At 52.8% G+C, this 18,065-nt stretch overlaps 7 protein-coding genes across 7 annotated transcripts; 4 read left to right on the forward strand and 3 right to left on the reverse strand.

Annotated features, from left to right (window-relative positions):
- Positions 1 to 6: 6 nt before the first annotated feature.
- B0H65DRAFT_455504 (eukaryotic and archaeal DNA primase, large subunit-domain-containing protein) lies at positions 7 to 2,140 on the reverse strand. Its single transcript, XM_062826239.1, has 3 exons — positions 1,835 to 2,140; positions 572 to 1,748; positions 7 to 476 (listed from the first exon to the last, which is right to left on the reverse strand). Exons 1-3 carry the CDS (start codon positions 2,022 to 2,024, stop codon positions 311 to 313), a joined length of 1,533 nt encoding a protein of 510 aa, XP_062683957.1. The 5' UTR covers positions 2,025 to 2,140; the 3' UTR covers positions 7 to 310.
- Positions 2,141 to 2,518: 378 nt separating this feature from the next.
- Positions 2,519 to 4,761, reverse strand: B0H65DRAFT_95373 (tryptophan RNA-binding attenuator protein-like domain-containing protein). The gene is made up of 6 exons (XM_062831604.1): positions 4,326 to 4,761; positions 4,243 to 4,269; positions 3,408 to 4,148; positions 2,983 to 3,332; positions 2,747 to 2,920; positions 2,519 to 2,688 (listed from the first exon to the last, which is right to left on the reverse strand). The coding sequence occupies exons 1-6, from the start codon at positions 4,339 to 4,341 to the stop codon at positions 2,644 to 2,646; spliced, it is 1,353 nt and encodes a 450-aa protein (XP_062683958.1). The 5' UTR covers positions 4,342 to 4,761; the 3' UTR covers positions 2,519 to 2,643.
- Positions 4,762 to 5,609: 848 nt separating this feature from the next.
- B0H65DRAFT_455518 (uncharacterized protein) lies at positions 5,610 to 7,267 on the forward strand. Its single transcript, XM_062826240.1, has 3 exons — positions 5,610 to 6,504; positions 6,565 to 6,750; positions 6,812 to 7,267. The coding sequence occupies exons 1-3, from the start codon at positions 6,054 to 6,056 to the stop codon at positions 6,973 to 6,975; spliced, it is 801 nt and encodes a 266-aa protein (XP_062683959.1). The 5' UTR covers positions 5,610 to 6,053; the 3' UTR covers positions 6,976 to 7,267.
- Positions 7,268 to 7,369: 102 nt separating this feature from the next.
- B0H65DRAFT_518129 (peptide N-acetyl-beta-D-glucosaminyl asparaginase amidase A-domain-containing protein) lies at positions 7,370 to 10,529 on the forward strand. Its single transcript, XM_062828691.1, has 3 exons — positions 7,370 to 8,364; positions 8,442 to 8,558; positions 8,664 to 10,529. Exons 1-3 carry the CDS (start codon positions 7,710 to 7,712, stop codon positions 10,340 to 10,342), a joined length of 2,451 nt encoding a protein of 816 aa, XP_062683960.1. The 5' UTR covers positions 7,370 to 7,709; the 3' UTR covers positions 10,343 to 10,529.
- Positions 10,530 to 12,688: 2,159 nt separating this feature from the next.
- B0H65DRAFT_95636 (marvel domain-containing protein) lies at positions 12,689 to 13,588 on the forward strand. The gene has a single exon (XM_062831606.1). It carries the CDS (start codon positions 12,865 to 12,867, stop codon positions 13,378 to 13,380), a length of 516 nt encoding a protein of 171 aa, XP_062683961.1. The 5' UTR covers positions 12,689 to 12,864; the 3' UTR covers positions 13,381 to 13,588.
- Positions 13,589 to 13,599: 11 nt separating this feature from the next.
- Positions 13,600 to 14,611, reverse strand: B0H65DRAFT_95592 (uncharacterized protein). The gene is made up of 3 exons (XM_062831605.1): positions 14,188 to 14,611; positions 13,828 to 14,077; positions 13,600 to 13,659 (listed from the first exon to the last, which is right to left on the reverse strand). Exons 1-2 carry the CDS (start codon positions 14,426 to 14,428, stop codon positions 13,965 to 13,967), a joined length of 354 nt encoding a protein of 117 aa, XP_062683962.1. The 5' UTR covers positions 14,429 to 14,611; the 3' UTR covers positions 13,600 to 13,659; positions 13,828 to 13,964.
- Positions 14,612 to 15,401: 790 nt separating this feature from the next.
- Positions 15,402 to 16,967, forward strand: B0H65DRAFT_506222 (domain found in IF2B/IF5-domain-containing protein; the record flags this gene model as incomplete). Its single annotated transcript, XM_062828051.1, has 4 exons — positions 15,402 to 15,413; positions 15,799 to 16,636; positions 16,748 to 16,814; positions 16,868 to 16,967. 4 exons carry the CDS (start codon positions 15,402 to 15,404, stop codon positions 16,965 to 16,967), a joined length of 1,017 nt encoding a protein of 338 aa, XP_062683963.1.
- Positions 16,968 to 18,065: the final 1,098 nt, after the last annotated feature.

The raw sequence follows: 18,065 nt of genomic DNA on the forward strand, positions 1-18,065 counted from the left end.
TCTGTTCTCCTTTTCTGTTCAATGTGATGCCCATGCCGATTGTCCTGATGCTTTTGCGTGTTGTTGTGAGTGCTGTGAGTATGTTATCAACAAGCGAACGAAGAATGACAGCTGGGCACCGAAACCATTCACCATCTTCAGGAATCAAACCTTGTATACACATCTTTGTACTTGTACAAGTGTCATGCCATCGCTATGTCGCCTGAACGCCGGATATATCGCAACAGGAACCTGAATCCCTATCCCATGCCAGAAGATATGTAATACCCAACAAGTTTTCCCTCTCGTCCCCACGAAAACCATGGTAGCTTCAACCCTCCATCTTCACATCCCCTTGCATTTTGCCCATATTCTTCAGCAAATAACTCCGCTTGAAGTACTCGTTGGGATGGACAATAGTCTCAAGCTGCGCCGCAGTCATGATACCCTCATCCTTGGCCTTTTTGAGTTCTTCCTTGTGAAGATGTTCGAATACCCTGTGTTTTTTTTTTTCTCGTGTTAGCCATCAATCACTGCCCACACCAACCTCAAACATCTCACAAGACGCAAAGGGTGAGAAAAAATAACATACCGATTACAAGCCATATGAAACTTCTGCTTCTCCTTATCCTCCTTCACCCCATTCAGCACCCCACGATCCGTCACCCCCATGCCCTGCTGCAACAGCGTCTGCAGATTCTCCATGTTAAAGTGTCTATACGGACACCCGTGCGCCTCGCCCGGGCCCGGCGGGTGTTCGGTTAGGATTTTCTGGCAAGAATAGGGCGAGTAACCCCCGCCGCGCCGGTTGCTGTCGCCGCCCACGTCTCCGTACGTGTGTCGCACGTTGTACCGGTACTCCTTGTTGAACGTGTCGTCCGTGATTTTGTTGAAACTCTGTCGCCAAAACAACAGGCATTCTTCGAGGTTGAGGCCGATGCCCTTCAGGAAGAGGGTGTATTGTAGTCGGCCGTAGTGTTTAAGATGTGCGTCGCGGCGTAAGGTGCGATGCAAATGAGACATGCAACCGGGAAAATGGTGGTTATTCACCAAGGTATCAATGTTCCTGGCACTGATATCCGCCGAGGAGATGGCGGACGAAGTACTCACGTACGAAGCGTCGGGGGTGATGAAGTTCTTGGACAAGTGCGCCAGGATCGGAGTCAAGCGGTCGTCTTCGTCTAGCCTCGGCAGCGCGCGGGCGGTTAACTCGAGCTGTCGTTCCAAGCGGGAAGAGAATTCGGAAACGACCATCGCTTGCTGTTCACGCGCGGGAACGTAGGCGTAGCCTTGCCGAAGAAAAACGCGCCGCTGTTCGACGAGCTCGGGGACGCGGAGCCAGGAGACTTTGCACCATGTTTGTTGGTCTTCGTCGTATTGCTGCTGTCCACCCTTTTTCTGACCGAAGGAGGCAGTCGCTGCCAACTCGGCAGCTAGTTCGCGCTTCTCCTCATCGGAAACGGTCTCCCAGTCGAGATTAAGCGAGTTGATAAAAGCGGCGCGCTCGCGGCCGTCGTCGGCGTTCAGGCGCATGCGAAACAACATGGTTTCGACGCGGGTGAAGCGGCGGCGGAGGTCCTCCGTGGACGCAAAAGCGAGACGAAGGATGAAGTGGCTGTAGTGGTCCTTTTGCCGCTGGGCGAAGAGCTGGGAGGAGGAGGAGCTGTTGGTGTCGAGAGGGAGGTACTTGTCGAGTAAGGGTTTCATGTGGGAGGCCGTTTCGGCGGGGGTTTTGTTACGGAAGGAACATGCTTCGAGTTCGGCGAGGACTGGATGATAAGTAAGAGGTTAGTTAGCGTTTGGAAGCAGCCCAAGATTGTAAATTACTGAGGGATTAGGGTGGTTAAATGCCTACTTCGTAGCCTGTCGATGGCCCATTGTTCAAACTGCTCGATGGTGATGTCGGCTGTTGGAGGGGTCGAGTAGAAGTTGAGACGATGGGGATAATCGGTGTCCTTGTAGGCGGCTTCTGCAAATTGTTTCTTGCGGTGGTCGAGGACGTTTCGCCTTTTGGGGTCGATGCGGCTGACGTTTGATCGTAGCATGTTGGAGACTTGTTAGGGCTGTCTTCCAGGCTGTCTGACCTGGGAGGTTGTCGGTTGGAAGCCGTGAATCTGGGGATGGTGTTGGTCTGGGAGACGCGTCCAAACTTGCCTTGACGCGCAGCTCTTACAAAATCAATTAAAACGCTGGCCAATCACAGGCGTCTCTTTGTCCGTGAAGTTGGGCGCGATGCAGCTTTGACCCTAACCCTAGCGAAATAGCTGACCCCCGCGGACCCTTTTACTCGGCAAACAACTTGGACTTTCCTTCCGCTGTTTATTGTTTCTCAAGTCTTTCTTTCTCCTTTGGAATTTTCTCGTATCCTCGTTGTGCAGACTTACCTCTATGTCGCCTGTTTCTCCAAAACTCATTCATGATCGATAGGTTGCTAAGCGAAAGTCAAGTAGTCACGCTTCTAGCTACAGGACAAGAGGTCCAATGGTTCACTGACACTGACATTTTACTATTCCCTAGCAAATCTCAAAACCGATATGACGCCGCTCACAAACCCCAAGATAAATATGATGAAGAAAAAAAGTGGTACGAGATCACAGCCTCAAGTGTGATCGCTACAGGTATCAATGTCCCATACAATCCCCTATTTTTCAAACCCATCTATCTCTAGGCCTTCGGTGTCTGGCCGGTCATGAACGCACTGAAGGCAGTCTTTTTTTAGGTGTTAGCCCATGTTTTATTTCACCGCATAGGGGAGGACTTGACATACCGCATTCCTCGTCTGGATGAACACCGTTCCAGGACCAGTGAACTTGCACACCAGTCCTTCGCCAGAGGCAAAGCCCGATAGCAAACCGCCGGAAGCAACGCGCTCTAGGATGTACTTGGTGTTCCATGCGACCAAGTGGCCGTTGTCAACGATGTACTTCTCGCCGTCCGCCAGCTGTATCCTCTGTTAGCAAACCCGCACCACTTCACTCGGATCTTCAGACGACTGATACTCACATCCTTCCGAATAATAGCGCCAAAACTAGTCAGCCACAACAGGCCCGTGCCACTGATCTTATACACCCACAGACCTTCACCAGAGAACATGGCCTTCCCCAGTCCCTGGCGCTTATAATCCTTGGTGACGTTCTGCGTCGAAGCAAGGTATCCGTCGTGACTAACGGACCAGGTCTGCGAGCCGTCCAAGCGAAGACTCGTGATATCGCCGAGCATGGCAGGGCCGAGAAGCAGCTCGCCAGGACCGGTGAATGTCGAGGAGCCCATCTCGCCGCCGGCGACGAGCTTCTTCATGCTGAATTTGTAGGCGCCCTTGAGGGAGACGGAGGGAGACATGGCGATCATTGTGCCTGTGCGCAAACAAAAGATGTTAGCCAAACACTTCATTTGAATACAAGCAGGGGCTGAATGGAGAGAGAACATACCAGGCTTAGCCTCCAACGGGCACCCAATCGCCAACTGAACGGTCAAGATGGTGTTGCAATCCCGATGGCTGATACGATAACTGCCACCATTGAACGTTCCCACGTCATCTGATACCGCACCAACACCGGAAAACTGTCCGGGTGCGGGAGCACCAGTAATGGCAGCCGCTGCGGAAGTGCTCAAACCTAGGCCAACCGGTTGTTGGGGTGCCGGCTGCTGATGTTGAACATGTTGTTTCTCCTCATACTGCTGCGGCTCGCCTTGCTGATATTGCGGAGGAGCGGCAAACTGTTGCTGAGGAGGAGGGGTGTGGGCGGAGGTTCGGGAGGCGCTGGAATCCGTCCTCATGTGAAGGGGGAGGGCGGTTTGAGGATGTTGCTGCTGGACTGGGGGAGCTGCGTATTGAGGCTGCGGTTGCTGCACTTGCTGCTGGGTTGGTGGTGGCGCATATTGCTGCTGTTGTTGAGTCGGCGGCGGGGCATATTGTTGGGCCGGTGGTGGTGAGAACTGTTGCTGTGGTGGTTGTTGATACTGTTGCTGCTGTTGCTGCTGCTGAGGAGGAAAGGGGTAGGAAGGAGTGGATGATTTGGGCGGTGGCGTGGCAGACGAGCCGGCGGACTGAGGAGGAGGAGGATAGTGTCTTCCTTGCTGCTGGGTAGTCGGAGGAGATGGGTAGGAGAACTTGGTCTGGGTTGGAGGAGCAGACATGGGAGGAGGAGGATAGCTGTGTTGAGCAGGAGCTGTTGTCTTGGTCAGTATCAACCGTTCCATCTGCGTTTCGACCACCCCGATGTCTTTGATGGAGGACCAAGGAATCATCAGTTCGGAACATACCTCCAGCGCCAGATGCTCCAGGAGGGGCTAGAATTCTGGTTAGCTGTGTCATACCCCAATAATGAAGAGCGTCTGATACTCACGAGGATAGTAAGACATGTTGATTGTCTGTTTTGTTCGAACACACGAATCTCTTCTCAGATAGCTTTGAGCTTGTTGAAATAGGTCCTTCTCTTATTGAACCTCGTCAAGTCTCGATGGGAACTTTTGGAGTCAACTCGATGGATGCCCCGCACTTATAAGAAGCTGACTGCAGATCACTTGTGTTTCCCGAGTTCGTGAGACCGTCAGCAGAGAATGGTGATAGCTATGGTGAGAAGCCGGTTCAAAGAGAGAGTTCAAACAGATTCACAGAGTTAGAAAACGGAGGAGAAGAGGGACGAGAGGAAGAAGAGCATCTGACGCGACGTTAATTCGGCGCCGAGACTCATTTGTATTGAAGGGGGCAACAACCCCCCAGATCGCCTCTTGTTGCGCGTCCTCCATAGCGGCTGTGGTGCGGGCTGCTTTCTAATTCAAGCTCAATAATGTATGGAGAAGATGAAGTGCCCAATCAGTGAGCCTTGCGAATGACAGGAAGGGAAGAGCGCCGTCTTGTCTTCATGGGGCCATGGAGCAATGAGTGCAAGCGCGGGACGAGGGCGCTTACAGAGGGGAACGGAGGAATATGATTGGCGGCCAAATCTTACAGGCTCAGGGTCCTGTCCGGATCTCCGTTGGCGAATCCAATTTCTAGCTCACCAAGGTCGAGGCCTTTTGGCGTTGAAGAGAAACGTTTGAAAAAAAGTGAGAAGATGTGAAGAAGGTTCAGTGGTTCACCGAGTCCTGTTTGCTTTCCCGGCCTCCGATGTTGAGCTCCTGAACGAAAGGGGAAGTTTGTTTACTCTGCGATAATGGTCAGTGCGGATGGTTCGGACCCATCAAAATACCGAACGCTTCCTAAACCAACAGCAATTGGCTTTCGAGAACCATATCAGCCACATGATGCTTCGACTCGTGATTGGGAATGCCCCTGGATAGTGAGTGGTCCATAACGATGGCGGAGATTAATGTTGCTCGAAAGGCCGACTCACAAGTCTCCGTTGGCAAAGCTGAGAAGTTGAAGATGGCTGAGTTGTTTGAGGGTTTGTGGTGCAGGCGAAACCGTGAGCGGCCTCAGTGGCACTGGAGAGACTCGTCAGCACTTGGAGCTTGGTTGCCTGCCGGGAATGCATGGCGGGGTCATTGATGCACCGTTGATCGGGCGAAGGCGGATGCCGCTGTCAGCCGATTGTCCAATGGGATGTAGTGGAATGATACTCTGCCTGCCGCGACGACTTAGTTGCATCACTCACATGCAACCCAAAGAGGTCCGCGAACTTCTAGAAGTCGAGAAAAATAAATAAGAGTCGTTGCGTGACCCCTTACGATCTCGTCAGCCCGCGCAACGAGGAAATACCCGACTGGAACCTGCTTTGACCTAGCCGATACGCCTCTTCCATCCTCCCCACCCAAAATTCTCTTGCTGCGCCTTTGAGCCTTCGGAGATACTGTCGTAGTTCTCGATCGATCGCGCGTTCGTCTTTCTACCGCGGAAACCCGACAGGCACGGCTAGGTCAACGACTCTCAACTCCGATCAAGTAACAGCCAGCTTGTTGGCGACGGCGTCTTCCCGCATCCATAATCCTCGAACTCCCCTCAGCGACTACAAGTGTACGAAGCGTATCCCTCGAAGCTCAAGAAGCTTAAAGCTTGGAGCTTGGGCCACCTTGCGACGTTTCTGCGACCGACCGCGACCGATTCATACCGCAAACCGATATAGACCATCACCATGTTGAGGACAGGATACGGAGCTGCCGAGACCCTCCTTAAAGGAGGCGCCATCTTCCGGAGGGTTTCTAGGGATACCACAGTGGCTCGGACATGGGCGCAGCATATCTCTACCAAGAGCGCAGCTACACCACAGTTCCAGTACGCGAGCTTGTCGGCCAGGATCAGACAGGCATCGAGAGCCGGGCAGCCCAAGCAGTTTACCACCTCGTCAAGACGCCCATTCCAGTCGTCGAGGTCGCGCCGGTCTGACAAGTCGTCGGAGAACGAGGGAGCCAAGGAGAAGGCCAAGGGGAAGGAGAAGGAGCCCGAGCCGACCGGATTCAGCGCGAGGATGAAGAAGCTGTCCAAGGAGTACGGCTGGACTGCCGTCGGCGTCTACCTTGCCCTTAGCGTGCTAGACTTCCCTTTCTGCTTCTTGCTCGTGCGCACTGTCGGCACTGAGAAGATTGGTGAGTTTGTCTTGCATCGTCGGCAAAGCGAACAAAAACTAACGCTTTGGTACTCTTTAGCCCACTTCGAGCATGTTGTCGTGACATGGCTCGAAAAGGCCATCCCCCAGAACGTCCAAGACTTCTGGCACAAGTATCGGACGGTCCTCAAGGATAACAAGCGGGAACGCACTGGTGAGGAGCCCGAGGAGACTGTCGGATGGGGCGTTGAGGCCGCCGAGGAGCGGAGCAAGCAAGCTGGAGCCAGTAAGTACTCGAGTCACATTGTTCCTCCCTGGGCACACATGGCTAACCATTTTCTTCTCAGGCTTGGCCACCCAGCTTGCTCTGGCGTACGCGATCCACAAGAGCTTCATCTTTATCAGGGTCCCTTTGACAGCTGCTATCCTTCCCAAGGTCGTCAAGGTTCTCAGGTCCTGGGGCTACCAGATCGGCACAAAGAAGGTGAAGACAGTCGTCAAGAAGGCTTGAGAGAAGTGCTCGCCTTGCCTTGGATACCCTGTTTCACTTCTCAGTCTTTCTTCATTTTTATTTTTAAGTTGTATATCCCTTGTTTGGAGGCTGGCGTTCCGTAGGTGGTGGTTGCATTGCATACAAATAAGAATCCCCTTTCCCACGATCCGGACAACACCATACTAAACCTTGCATTGTAGTACACGCTTAGGTCATTACCCGTTGGAGAACATAATAAGAAGCATGTTACTTGAAGGCCGGTGTAATCCCCTCTGCAGTTTGCAAGCTCGATAATTTGGATGAATCAACATGGCAATTTTCTATGTCACCACGCTGCCCAGCCCAGTGTACCACTCGCTGTATTATTAAGGTACACTGCGGCAGCTGAAGATGGCTGATCAATATGCTACGGTAAGTGGCTGCACGGACCAGGCACGAACATCAACACCACATTATGCACGCAATTCACACCGTTCGCACCGCCTCCTTCACCTATCCGCTTGGAAGCACACAAGTGTTACATTTGTTCCATGCTGAAGTCAAATGATCCAACCTAGCCCTTGCGGATAGAGCACCTACTTTCAGAGTCTCGCTTGGACTTATCAACTGTTCCGTTGCGGTGCCGGCGTCCGGGGTGGTATCGCACCGTTGAGATTCTCATTGGCCTGCCACATTCGTCGACTATATCGACAATCAAGCTTCTTTCTAGTTTAAGAAGGTGGTAACACCGTCAACCGCTCCTGCGAGGTACCATGGCGAACATGGATTGCAATCAACGACAGTTCCTCCGTCCTCTCTTATACCCCGGCAACCCCGCCGGTTCAGTCTCAACATCCCATGACTTGACATCTTCGACACTGGTTCCTCGCAGCGGAACCTACGGCACCATGAACATGGCTTCTCCGGACATTGAGAAGCGGCCTTTGGTGGTCGAGAAGGAAGAACTCATGCCTCGTTCAGTCAAGAAAGCCCGAACACGACGGGTTCTCTTGTCAGTCTTGTGGCTCTTCGCTTCACTCTTCGTTACCGGGTTTGTCCTCCATGGCCTGGGTATACCGTCATGCCGGAGATCCGATGTCCACGAGCAATTCTCACCGATTAGTTCCACGTCAAACGGAAAATATGCCCACCCGGTTGAAGGTCTCGAGACTACCAAGCCAGTAACTCTCGACCTTTTCAAATCACAGCCAAAGGAAAGGCAGATTCAGTCATCCGTCACAACTTCGTCTGCTGCCGCGGAGAGGACGGTCCTGAGAAACTTTGAGGTTGCGCCACCAGTGTTGATGCCGTATGGCCCGGCTGATAGCGATGGAACGACACCAATTCCGGCTGGATCAACCCAGAAAGCGTGTAACGTGTTGTTGATGCGTCGTGATTTTGCTTTCAGCTATGGAGATCCGTACATCGGTAAGCTGGACCATATCTGAACAGAACATCTTCTTTTAGATCAGCATTTCTGACACTGCTGTTTCACCGTGTTATAGGAGACTACACGCCGCCTAGCTGCAAGTTTAACCGGGTGGTGATGAACTTCACCGTTGTTAGCGAGGGGAGACAGTACGACCGCCTGGCGTTGATGTACCTCGGTGATACCGAAGTTTGTGAGTCTTTCCCAGCATGGCCATGAACAGCAGAGCCTCTTCGTGTAGCACAGGGACAACTGAGATCATCACAATACCGAGACAGAAATAGCTAACTCAGTGCAGGGAGAACTTCAACCGCCGAACCAGTAGTGCCGCCAGGAATCCGATGGGAATATCTCAAGGACATGACCGAGTACCTGTCCCTCTGGCAACAGAAGCAAAAGATCATCTTTGATCTTGGCAACCTTGTCAGCGACAAGTACACCGGCATCTTCAACACCACCCTCACAGCCACCTTCTTCTACAGCGACGTCGCCACCAAGGCCGCTCCTCCCAGCGACCTCATCATCCCCATCTCCGCCCGGCAGTCCGCCAACAACGCCGTCAGCCAGTTCACCCTTCCCGCGCAAAACGCCACCAACACCATCTCCAACTTCCCGCTCAACGCCCGCCGCGCCGTCTTCTCCGTCTCCGCCAACGGCCAAGGCAACGAAGAGTTCTGGTGGTCCAACGTCCTCCAAAGCGACGTCAACGCTTTCTCCGACACCGTCGGCGAACTGCCCGGCTACTCGCCCTTCCGCGAGGTACAAGTCCTCATCGACGGCCAACTAGCCGGCGTCTACTGGCCCTTCCCCGTCATCTTCACCGGTGGCGTGGTCCCCTCCTTACACCGACCCATCGCCGGCATCGAAGCCTTCGACCTCAAAGAACACGAAATCGACATCACCCCCTGGCTGGCCGTTCTCACCGACGGCAATCCCCATGAATTCACCATTCGCATAGCCGGTATCAACGACACCCAGTCCTCGTCGTCCTCCGGCCACACTGCAGTCCTGACAGATCACGTCAACGAATCGTGGTACGTAACCGGCAAGATCTTCATCTGGACCGCGGGCGACAACTCCCACTTTACTGGTGGCAGCAACAACAACAAAAAACCCACCATCGACGGCCTGACCCCTCTCATCACCCTCTCCTCCATCCGCACGCCCCCCTCCACCGGCAACAACTCATCTAACTCCACAACAACCCCCGAATCCATCACCTACACCACTTCCGTTAAACGCTCCCTCCGCGTCCGCTCCCCCCTGGGCGTCTGGACCCAAACTCTCTCCTACACCAACAAAGGCCTCGTCTCGGCGCAGGGATATAGCCAGCTAAACGACATGCTCATCTCCGGCTCTGAGGAGTCCTCTTCGTCCTCCTCTCCGTCTGACCCTATTGGTTCCTCTGTTGGTGGTGGTGGCAGTGACTATGACTACAAAACAACCTACACGTTTCCGTTACTCGCCAACAGCAGCTACTCCGTTTCCCCCCAGGGAAACTTGTCAATCTGGGGGCACTTGATTCAGGGGAAAACCCTCACTTTGTCCGGAGCGGCGGTATTCCCGGATTATGATACCGTTGCTTTCAATGGAAATGGGAAGACTCCCAAGTATAGGGAGTCGAGGCTGGAGACGAAGAAGGAAGGGGAGGCGTGGTATGAGCAGAGCGGTGATGGGAAGAACTCGACTGGGAGCGGGGATAGTAGGCAGGTGTTTAGCTTTGCGGGTGTTGAGACTAAAGGGGGAAGGGGGGAGGAGTTGTATTTCAGGGATGTGGAGGCGAGGGGGGGCAGGGTGGTTAGGGATGTTAAGAGGTTGGGTGGGAAGGATGTGGTGGTGACTGGAGGATACCAGTCGGCAGCAGCAGTAACTGGGGATGATGATGTCAGAGTGTTTGGTGGTGTGCCGAACGGTGGTGGTGAGGGAGTTAAGAGGGGAGGGGCGATGAGGATGTTTTTGGGGAGGAATAATTTCTGATGATGATGATGATGATAAAGTATACGCTACGGATGTCATATTTACACTTCATGGTTAATGAACATCAATAAGGAAGTCATCGATATTGTCATCCACTTCATGTGCGGTGCAGTGCTCTGCCTGAGCTAGATAGGTGTAGGTAGGATGCGCCTTCCGATCCGTCAAAAAGGAAAATAAGGAAGGAACGAAAAAAAAAAAAAAACAGGACATACAACACCAGGTGATTCGCCGGTCGTCACCGAGCCGACTACTAGCCTGGCGGTCACTGGCTTATCGATCGGAGAGCGGACGGGATCCCGAGTTTTCCAAAGTGCCTATGGTCGTATGTATCGTAGACGGCGCAGTGTCTGTTCGAACGAGGATAGTGCTTACATATGCATTACAAGGTCAGATACGTTTTGAGCGTTATAACAGGCTCAGAAATATACGTTATGTAGTGGTCCGAGTTTGGCATGTCAACGATTCGCAATATGCAATGTCCTTTTCCAGGCTTGGAAACGGTGCTCAATGTTCCATGGGTTGGATCTCGAGTTTTGGTAAAGAACCAGAGCAACCAAGATTGAGATGCTCCGTCTTGACGGAATTCAGTTTACGATTAACATAAGACTTGTAATTGCACCAGTGAACATCTCATAGTCTTCAAGTCTGTTTACACAGCCAAACCGGCGTAGTTCTCCAGTTCGAGTTCACTTCCTAGAGCATAAGCACCATTGCAACAACCATCCCCAGCTTCTTTCAACCTGATATTATACATCGCCGGCTATATCAAACCATCCATATAACGACATTCAGCAAGTCGAACCTTGAATACATACCCCAACCTTCCCCCTTTCTCCCACCAGCCTCGTTGATTTCCTCTAGCAAGTAGCAACTAAACTCCAAGTTCAGATGCCTCTAAAACTCAAGTTATACAGCATTTTATGCGCCCACGATGTATCGTTCATGGTATCCATTGGCGAAAGGAAAGCGAGTTGCGCCTCTCCCGTGTGCCATGTCCCTCCTCCCCCTCCGCGCGGCATGCTACCGATCGAGGGGGCGGGCGGGTCATTGCGACGCACAACAGGTCAACTGGTTGGATCCCACTCACCCATTCCAAAACAAGCTGGAGGGCGTGAAGGGGACATATCAAAACGGCTTGTTGCTTGAGTTTGTATGCTGTACATTCAAAATCGACACGCGAGGAAGAAGATGAGGATGAGGGGTAGAGGGGTAGTGAAACCAAATTCTAGTAGTGTACGTAGGAAATGTGGCGCACATAGGGCGGCGCTAAGAGAAGGCATATCAGGAGATCGACAAGGAACTGATAATCCTGGTGTTGAGCCATGTCATTCGACGGAAGAGTATCGAAGGAGACGAGTCGACGACGAGCAAGCTTGAAACGAACTTTTTGTGAGCAAGCCACACTTGTTGAGCTGAGCTCTGGGGAAGTATACGTACACCTACCGGGCAGTGTCCGGATACACGCGGATGGCCGAGGTGGGTGGCGTTGTGTATCATTGTGCTTCCTTGAACCACGGGTAACTGGCCGGTAATAACATCTTAAAAGAGGGATGGCGGGGAGGCTTTGCCTGGGCGTGTTCTTGGGGTGGCACTGCATGGAGCTGTTGTGTGAAGGTTGTATAGGTGATCATCCAAAACGAGGTGGGTGAATCCGGAATGTTGTTGATTCTTGGTTGTTTTTGTTCCCGTCATGATTTTAGAGGAGAAGCCGGTTGCCATGATGAACACATCGATCCAACACCATTAACGCAAATTTTTCCTCTTCATATGAACAAAACTAACAAAGAACAATGGAGGGGTAGTCACGATGATCAAACCAACTGAAAACGGACCAATCAGTCCCCAACAAGCCGTCGTCAAAGGGTTCAAAAGTGGCATGAAGGGTTCAGAAATCGGAAGGAAGGCCCAAGCTCGCCATGCCCCAACGTCCTCTAATATCGTCATCGGCCAGGGTCGCCCCACCCTAGCGATGATGCTTCGCATTGCTTGGCGCTCTTGCCCATCTTGAGCGCCCCTCCATCGATCGGCTCGCTCTCGGTCGCAGTGACATTCGATGTCTGACGGATATGCCGTGCGTCAGTCAGTTGGTGAGCAGAGAAAGAGGGCCGGCCTGGTGTAAAAGAGTACAATGGACAAGTTGAATGAATGGCACGGCACTCCCTCGTTGCCATGTAATTGTAATCCAACCTGACCTTTGAAGGTTAGGTTAGGTACTCACTCGGACACTCCCTTCCCGATAAAACCGGTTGACCACCCACATATTCTTTCCATATTCTTCACCTTGTGCAATCCTTTCGCGACTTGTATCCAAAAGGTGTCAGAGACATCTTCCATTCCTGGTATATATCCTCCCGTAACAACATTCGAAACCTGGTATCAAACCAAAGAACTTGGCGCAAACCACACCTTTTTGCTCAGACGTCGTTCTTGATATCTGAGCTCTACCCAACCCTACCAACCTTCCTACAACACCTAAACAACAAGAAACAACACCCACGACCACACCAAAAACAACCGCCAAAATGGAACCAATACACCTAATCCTCCGCGCCCTCCAGCTCCTCTTCCTCATCATCCTCACCGGCCTCATCGGCAACGTCATCGCCCTAGACGTCGCCGCCTCCTCCACCGCCCGCGCCGCCATCAACTTCTCCATGTTCGTCATCGTGCTCTCGTGGCTGGCCGCCCTATTCGGCCTGGCCGCAGCCTTATTCCAGCGCATCGCCATCCCGCTCGTGATGCTCGCTCTCGACGCCGCCGCCACGCTTTTCACCGTCATTGCGGGTATCGTCCTGGCTGCCAAGTTGGGCGCTGTCAACTGTGGAGATACTGCCAAGGGTCATCATGGACGCGGCTGGATCGCGTACGGGAGTGGCGATGACTCGAAGCGGTGCAGGGAGATTCAGGCGGGGACGGCGTTTATGTGGTTTCTTTTTGCGGCGTTTGCGGCGGCGTTGACGATGGCGGTTATGAGCTGGAGGAGGACGGGCCGAAGCGTGAGGAGCGGCGGGCCGACGATGTCTCAGGTGGGCGTCTAAACGATGGCGAGATATGATGGTGGTTGGAAACTTGATGGTGTGCTCGAGAAGAGTGCTGGAAAGACTGGATATCCTGGATGGTTTTGGTTGCTTGGATGGTATGAAACGGGTTATGATTGTAATGCTGGATATGATGGATCGGTAAAAGGTTAATGATCCTCTTTATGGTTGCGCCACGTCGCGAACTCGATGATTATACCTAGATCAGTGTAATGACACGGTAATACCTTTGGTTAGGATGGCGAGTAGGGAGAGGAGAAAGATCAAAACCTGCATGTTCTATGGTATTAGTCGAACCTAAAGTCAGCAATAGTAATTGGCATTGTCTGATGATCAGTACTTCCAGCTTCAACGCTTGCTTCCATGAGTATGATGACAGTCCAGATGCCTTCCACACCTCTGTGATTCTTCACCCTCAACCGCAAAGTGTGCAAGAACCAAACATACCCCTTTATGCTATACCGTAACGCCGAAAGAGCACTATGTCCATCCCTGGTATCCCAGATATACCGAAAAAGTATCGTATCGAGAATTGTGCTTGCCGTCGCCCTTGACTCCCTCATTATCACGGGCACCTGGCTCCCTCATACCGTCGTTACCGTCGACGCGGCTCCTACCCAACCGGCAATGTTAAATAGCGTCTTGTTATACCATTGGACCTTGACCCCGTGCATCCACTCCATGTACCGTCCCCAACCTGTCAGGCCATGTTAGCAACTAACTTTCCAGGTCGTCGGCTCCTCCAACACAAGGCAAGCTCTCCTTCCGAAAGTCTGGTCTGGTCTGGTCTGATCTGGTCTGTCTTACTCCAATAAGCAAACTTGCGCCCCAAAAACTTCCCCGCGAACGGTATTAGCACCATGGTCATGAGAAGCTGAAGCTGCTCAAGACTTTGTTCCCATTCCTTTTGCGCGTCTGATCCGTCGTCGTACTCGGAGTCATTCGAGTCTAGGATACTGCTGGATATGGACGCGAGGGAGTCGACATCGTCGTTGTCGGTTGACGGGGAGTGGTCGTGCAGGACGTAGGAGTCGGAGGGGGTGGACATGATATCGGATGTTGCGCAATCGCGGACTGTGTTTATCTGAGGGTTTCGGGTTTACGGTCGGGAGTAGGGAGCTATCGTCACCTGCAATGCGCTTCGGATGAGGCGAGCAAGTGGTCGGCGCCGGCGCACGGTCGGTTGTCGCGGGGGATGATGGTAGCTATCGTAGCTCGGGCAGGTTGCGATGGTTCAGAATGGAGACACTGTACGAATCGGCGTAACACCTGGCGTCGAGGGGATTGTAGAGATGGCGTGGGACGATTTGATTGCTGGTGGGAGATTGTTGGTTACGAACACGGCGACACACGGAGATGGATACGGACTCGGCCCGCCTTCCAGGTTGATGGAGCTGGATGTTCGTCGGTGACGGATGACGGGCCACGGCACCAACTGCAGTGCAGCTGTGCTGAACCTCGCTGCCGCCAAGCACTGCAAGTGCCAGTGCCAACCCAACGGTGTCGGACTGTGCGGCCGTGGCGAGCGGGTTAGGGGCAGGGGTGCATGGCCTAGAAAATGGAGAAGCGGAGGCGAGTCGATGGGTGTCTGCAAGTGGCGGACAGCTGTCCTAGCCACTCTTTACCCCACCTGTCAGGTGATGGAGGGACTGACTCACAGTTTCGCTTCAATCAACGTCATGAAGTGTGAACACAGGTGTGGTGGCCCCATCCAGGGCCGTGTGTACAGAAAGAACTCGGTCCAGTCTCCAGCCCAACGACAGAAAGGACAGCAGCCGACAGCAGCCAGCCTTGAGCCCCAATACCCAACTCCCCGCAAAGAACAATTCCAGAGATCTGCCCGCATTCCCATTCGCACTTGCTCGGCGCAACATCCAAACCACCCTGAAGTCTAATCTCGTCCATAAAATCCACTCTTCGCTACAACAAAGAGTCTACCGGAAGGGACATCGATACAAAGAAAAAGACAGACAATCTCTCACACAGACACAACACACACATACACACACAAGTGGCCCAGCATGGATTCCGGAGTAAGTATTTGGGATGGATCTCCTTGCTTCAGTACACTACCTCTACGCCCACACACACACGCCCTCGTCCTCCCCGACCCTACCACCACGCTAGAAACAGACCATTCACCATACTGCACACCCCTCACTGTACATTACAATTATATCCCCGTCCCCGACCCTGAACTCCCCCGACGTGGACTGCCCCTCCAAGTCTCCAACCCTCCCTCCCCCCCCCCCCCAGCTCAAATCCACCATAAAGTTCTGGCACTCTGCACCGCGAAAACGCCGCCAATGAACCAAAAAATTCCGAGCTTTCCTATCCACACTTGACGGCGAAATCCTTGACCGCTATCGCGACTCCCACGACAAGCGCCTTATCCACTACGATATACTAACCTTTTAGGAACCCTCTCATCAAAGACGCACCTCGCGCAAGTCAGTCGCCTTTACCGACCAGAAGATAGTTGTTGACGCCGACGGTTCTGTCACCATGGTCGCCTCTCCCACCGACGAAATCAAGGAGACTGCCCAGTCCCACTCTGCTCGTACGCCGCCCCTCGTAGCCGCTCTCGGGGCCTTTACTGATGCCCCCCAAGCCACCGACGCCCAGGATGCTGCCGCCCCCGCCGCCGATGATGGCCTCGACCTTTCGCTCATGAAGAAGAAGAAGAAGAAGGTCAAGAAGGAGGAGGATGCCGATGCCGACGCCGCTGATGAGGCCGCCCCTGCCGAGAGTGACGGTGCTATCGACCTCACCATGAAGAAAAAGAAGAAGAAGAAGGCCGCCAAGGAGGATGACGAGTTCGCCAAGAAGCTCGAGGCTCTCAACCTCGAGGGCAAGGAGGGCGAGGAGGCCACCCCCCAGGAGGATGAGCAGGACGGCGATTGGGAGCAGGGCACCGGCATTTGGGCCCACGACGAGACCAAGACCATCACCTACAACCCTCTTCTGTCCCGTTTCTTCGCCCTCCTCTCGCAGAAGAACCCCGACCACGCCTCTACCGGTACACGGTCGTATAAGATCCCGCCCCCGCAGTGTCTCCGTGAAGGCAACAAGAAGACCATCTTCGCCAACCTTCCCGAGATTTGCAAGCGCATGAAGAGAGCCGACGAGCACGTTACTTCTTACCTTTTCGCCGAATTGGGTACCAGCGGTTCCGTCGACGGCAGCAGGCGTCTGGTTATCAAGGGTCGTTTCCAGCAGAAGCAGATCGAGAACGTTCTGCGTACCTACATTATCGGTATGTCTTTTTGGTGATTTGTCGTTTTTGGCGTTTTGGCGCCCAAACGGACAATGTCGCCACCAGCGCCAAACGTTTTGCTCTGATTACAAATGCTAACTCGCTCAACAGAGTACGTCACCTGCAAGACGTGCCGTTCCCCCAACACCGAGCTCTCCAAGGGCGAGAACCGTCTTTAGTAAGTTGGCCTCTGTTTACGACGACGCAGGCTCAAATGCTAACATGTCACAGTTTCATTACCTGCAACTCTTGCGGTTCCAGGCGGTCCGTCCAGGCCATCAAGACCGGTTTCTCTGCCCAGGTCGGCAAGAGAAGAAAGATGCAGGGTTAAGCGGTTTTTGTTTTCTTGTTTCGAGGCCCTTGCAGTTTGCTTTTCAATGTTTTCACGCTTCAAGGACGGAGTTAAGACGGCATTGTATGGCTGGTTGGGCACGGGTCTTTTACGAAGTAGCACGGCCCCTCTGAACGGCAAATCTCCTCTTCAGTACGAGAGAGAATGGAAGAGAGAGTCTGTGCTACAAAATCAGGTGAATTCCTTACGCGGTAGGGTACGGGTTAATATGACGATACTTGATGAAGAATTGGCACACAAAAAGTTCTGGTTTTTGATGATGGTGGCACACTTATCCTTACTTTGCATAGGGAGTTTGATAAAGAGAAGGCTTTCTCCTTTCCTGATCATGTCTGTTTTAGATGGATGAAGGGCCGCGAGGTTGTATCTAGACTGTTGTGGGATTCAAAGGTCTTCATGTCATGACAGACAAGGCATCAGAAAGCTAGACTTGGAGGGGAAGAAGGAGGAGGCTGACTGAGCGCAGGAATACGAGGAATACGAAGCGATGGATTTGATATCTTACGAGCAGGAATTACTCCATGTTCTTTGCAGTATGTATAGCCTGTCAGCCTACCTTTTATAGTCATATTATGTTATTGAAGCTTAAACGGCAGTTCAATGTGATGATGAACCTTGATATTAGCGGCCGCTGAGGTTCCGAAATCTTACCGTGATGCGAATACACTGCGAAATGTTTTGGCGGTTGATAGGCCGAATACATGCATGGCTAGTTCGGGATTGTTTTTCGGCTATCTTTCCTTTCTCCTCCACATTTCTCAATCAACAAATCCGTATAAGACGGTAGCCGCACCCGGAGCTAATCTGGTCCGTTTGTTCAACAGATAGGTCAACACTCTCAAGTCAACACCCAACGTGACTCATCACCAGGTCCCACCACTTCACCTCATCCATCCCATTCCACACACGTCACTCACAACCACCCAAAATGACCATCCGCGAAGGCGGCCCAGGAGGGACCGATCACCACATCCCCTCCTCCCATTCAGACCCTTCCCACTACGACGACCTAGCCGGTTTGCCGTCTACCAACCCATCCGCGTCCTACTGGCTCCAACCCAGTGATATTTCTCAAAG

The sequence above is a fragment of the Neurospora tetraspora genome, assembly GCF_033439725.1.
Source record: "Neurospora tetraspora strain CBS 560.94 chromosome Unknown B0H65scaffold_2, whole genome shotgun sequence".
NCBI classification, from domain to species: Eukaryota; Fungi; Ascomycota; class Sordariomycetes; order Sordariales; family Sordariaceae; genus Neurospora; species Neurospora tetraspora.

What these genes read in the sequence shown, in the direction of transcription:
- B0H65DRAFT_95636 (XM_062831606.1), top strand. Translation starts at nt 12,865, where the DNA reads ATGGAACCAATACACCTAATCCTCCGCGCCCTCCAGCTCCTCTTCCTC.
- B0H65DRAFT_95592 (XM_062831605.1), bottom strand. Translation starts at nt 14,428, where the DNA reads ATGTCCACCCCCTCCGACTCCTACGTCCTGCACGACCACTCCCCGTCA. An exon ending in GCGCAAGTTTGCTTATTGGA is followed by an intron (nt 14,078 to 14,187) that starts GTAAGACAGACC and finishes ATGGCCTGACAG; the next exon opens with GTTGGGGACGGTACATGGAG.
- B0H65DRAFT_455518 (XM_062826240.1), top strand. Translation starts at nt 6,054, where the DNA reads ATGTTGAGGACAGGATACGGAGCTGCCGAGACCCTCCTTAAAGGAGGC. An exon ending in TGTCGGCACTGAGAAGATTG is followed by an intron (nt 6,505 to 6,564) that starts GTGAGTTTGTCT and finishes GGTACTCTTTAG; the next exon opens with CCCACTTCGAGCATGTTGTC. An exon ending in GAGCAAGCAAGCTGGAGCCA is followed by an intron (nt 6,751 to 6,811) that starts GTAAGTACTCGA and finishes TTTTCTTCTCAG; the next exon opens with GCTTGGCCACCCAGCTTGCT.
- B0H65DRAFT_455504 (XM_062826239.1), bottom strand. Translation starts at nt 2,024, where the DNA reads ATGCTACGATCAAACGTCAGCCGCATCGACCCCAAAAGGCGAAACGTC. An exon ending in GGCCATCGACAGGCTACGAA is followed by an intron (nt 1,749 to 1,834) that starts GTAGGCATTTAA and finishes CTTATCATCCAG; the next exon opens with TCCTCGCCGAACTCGAAGCA. An exon ending in TTTCATATGGCTTGTAATCG is followed by an intron (nt 477 to 571) that starts GTATGTTATTTT and finishes AAAAAAACACAG; the next exon opens with GGTATTCGAACATCTTCACA.
- B0H65DRAFT_518129 (XM_062828691.1), top strand. Translation starts at nt 7,710, where the DNA reads ATGGCGAACATGGATTGCAATCAACGACAGTTCCTCCGTCCTCTCTTA. An exon ending in CTATGGAGATCCGTACATCG is followed by an intron (nt 8,365 to 8,441) that starts GTAAGCTGGACC and finishes ACCGTGTTATAG; the next exon opens with GAGACTACACGCCGCCTAGC. An exon ending in CCTCGGTGATACCGAAGTTT is followed by an intron (nt 8,559 to 8,663) that starts GTGAGTCTTTCC and finishes AACTCAGTGCAG; the next exon opens with GGAGAACTTCAACCGCCGAA.
- B0H65DRAFT_95373 (XM_062831604.1), bottom strand. An exon ending in TGGAGCATCTGGCGCTGGAG is followed by an intron (nt 4,149 to 4,242) that starts GTATGTTCCGAA and finishes CCAAGACAACAG; the next exon opens with CTCCTGCTCAACACAGCTAT. An exon ending in TCATCCAGACGAGGAATGCG is followed by an intron (nt 2,689 to 2,746) that starts GTATGTCAAGTC and finishes ACCTAAAAAAAG; the next exon opens with ACTGCCTTCAGTGCGTTCAT.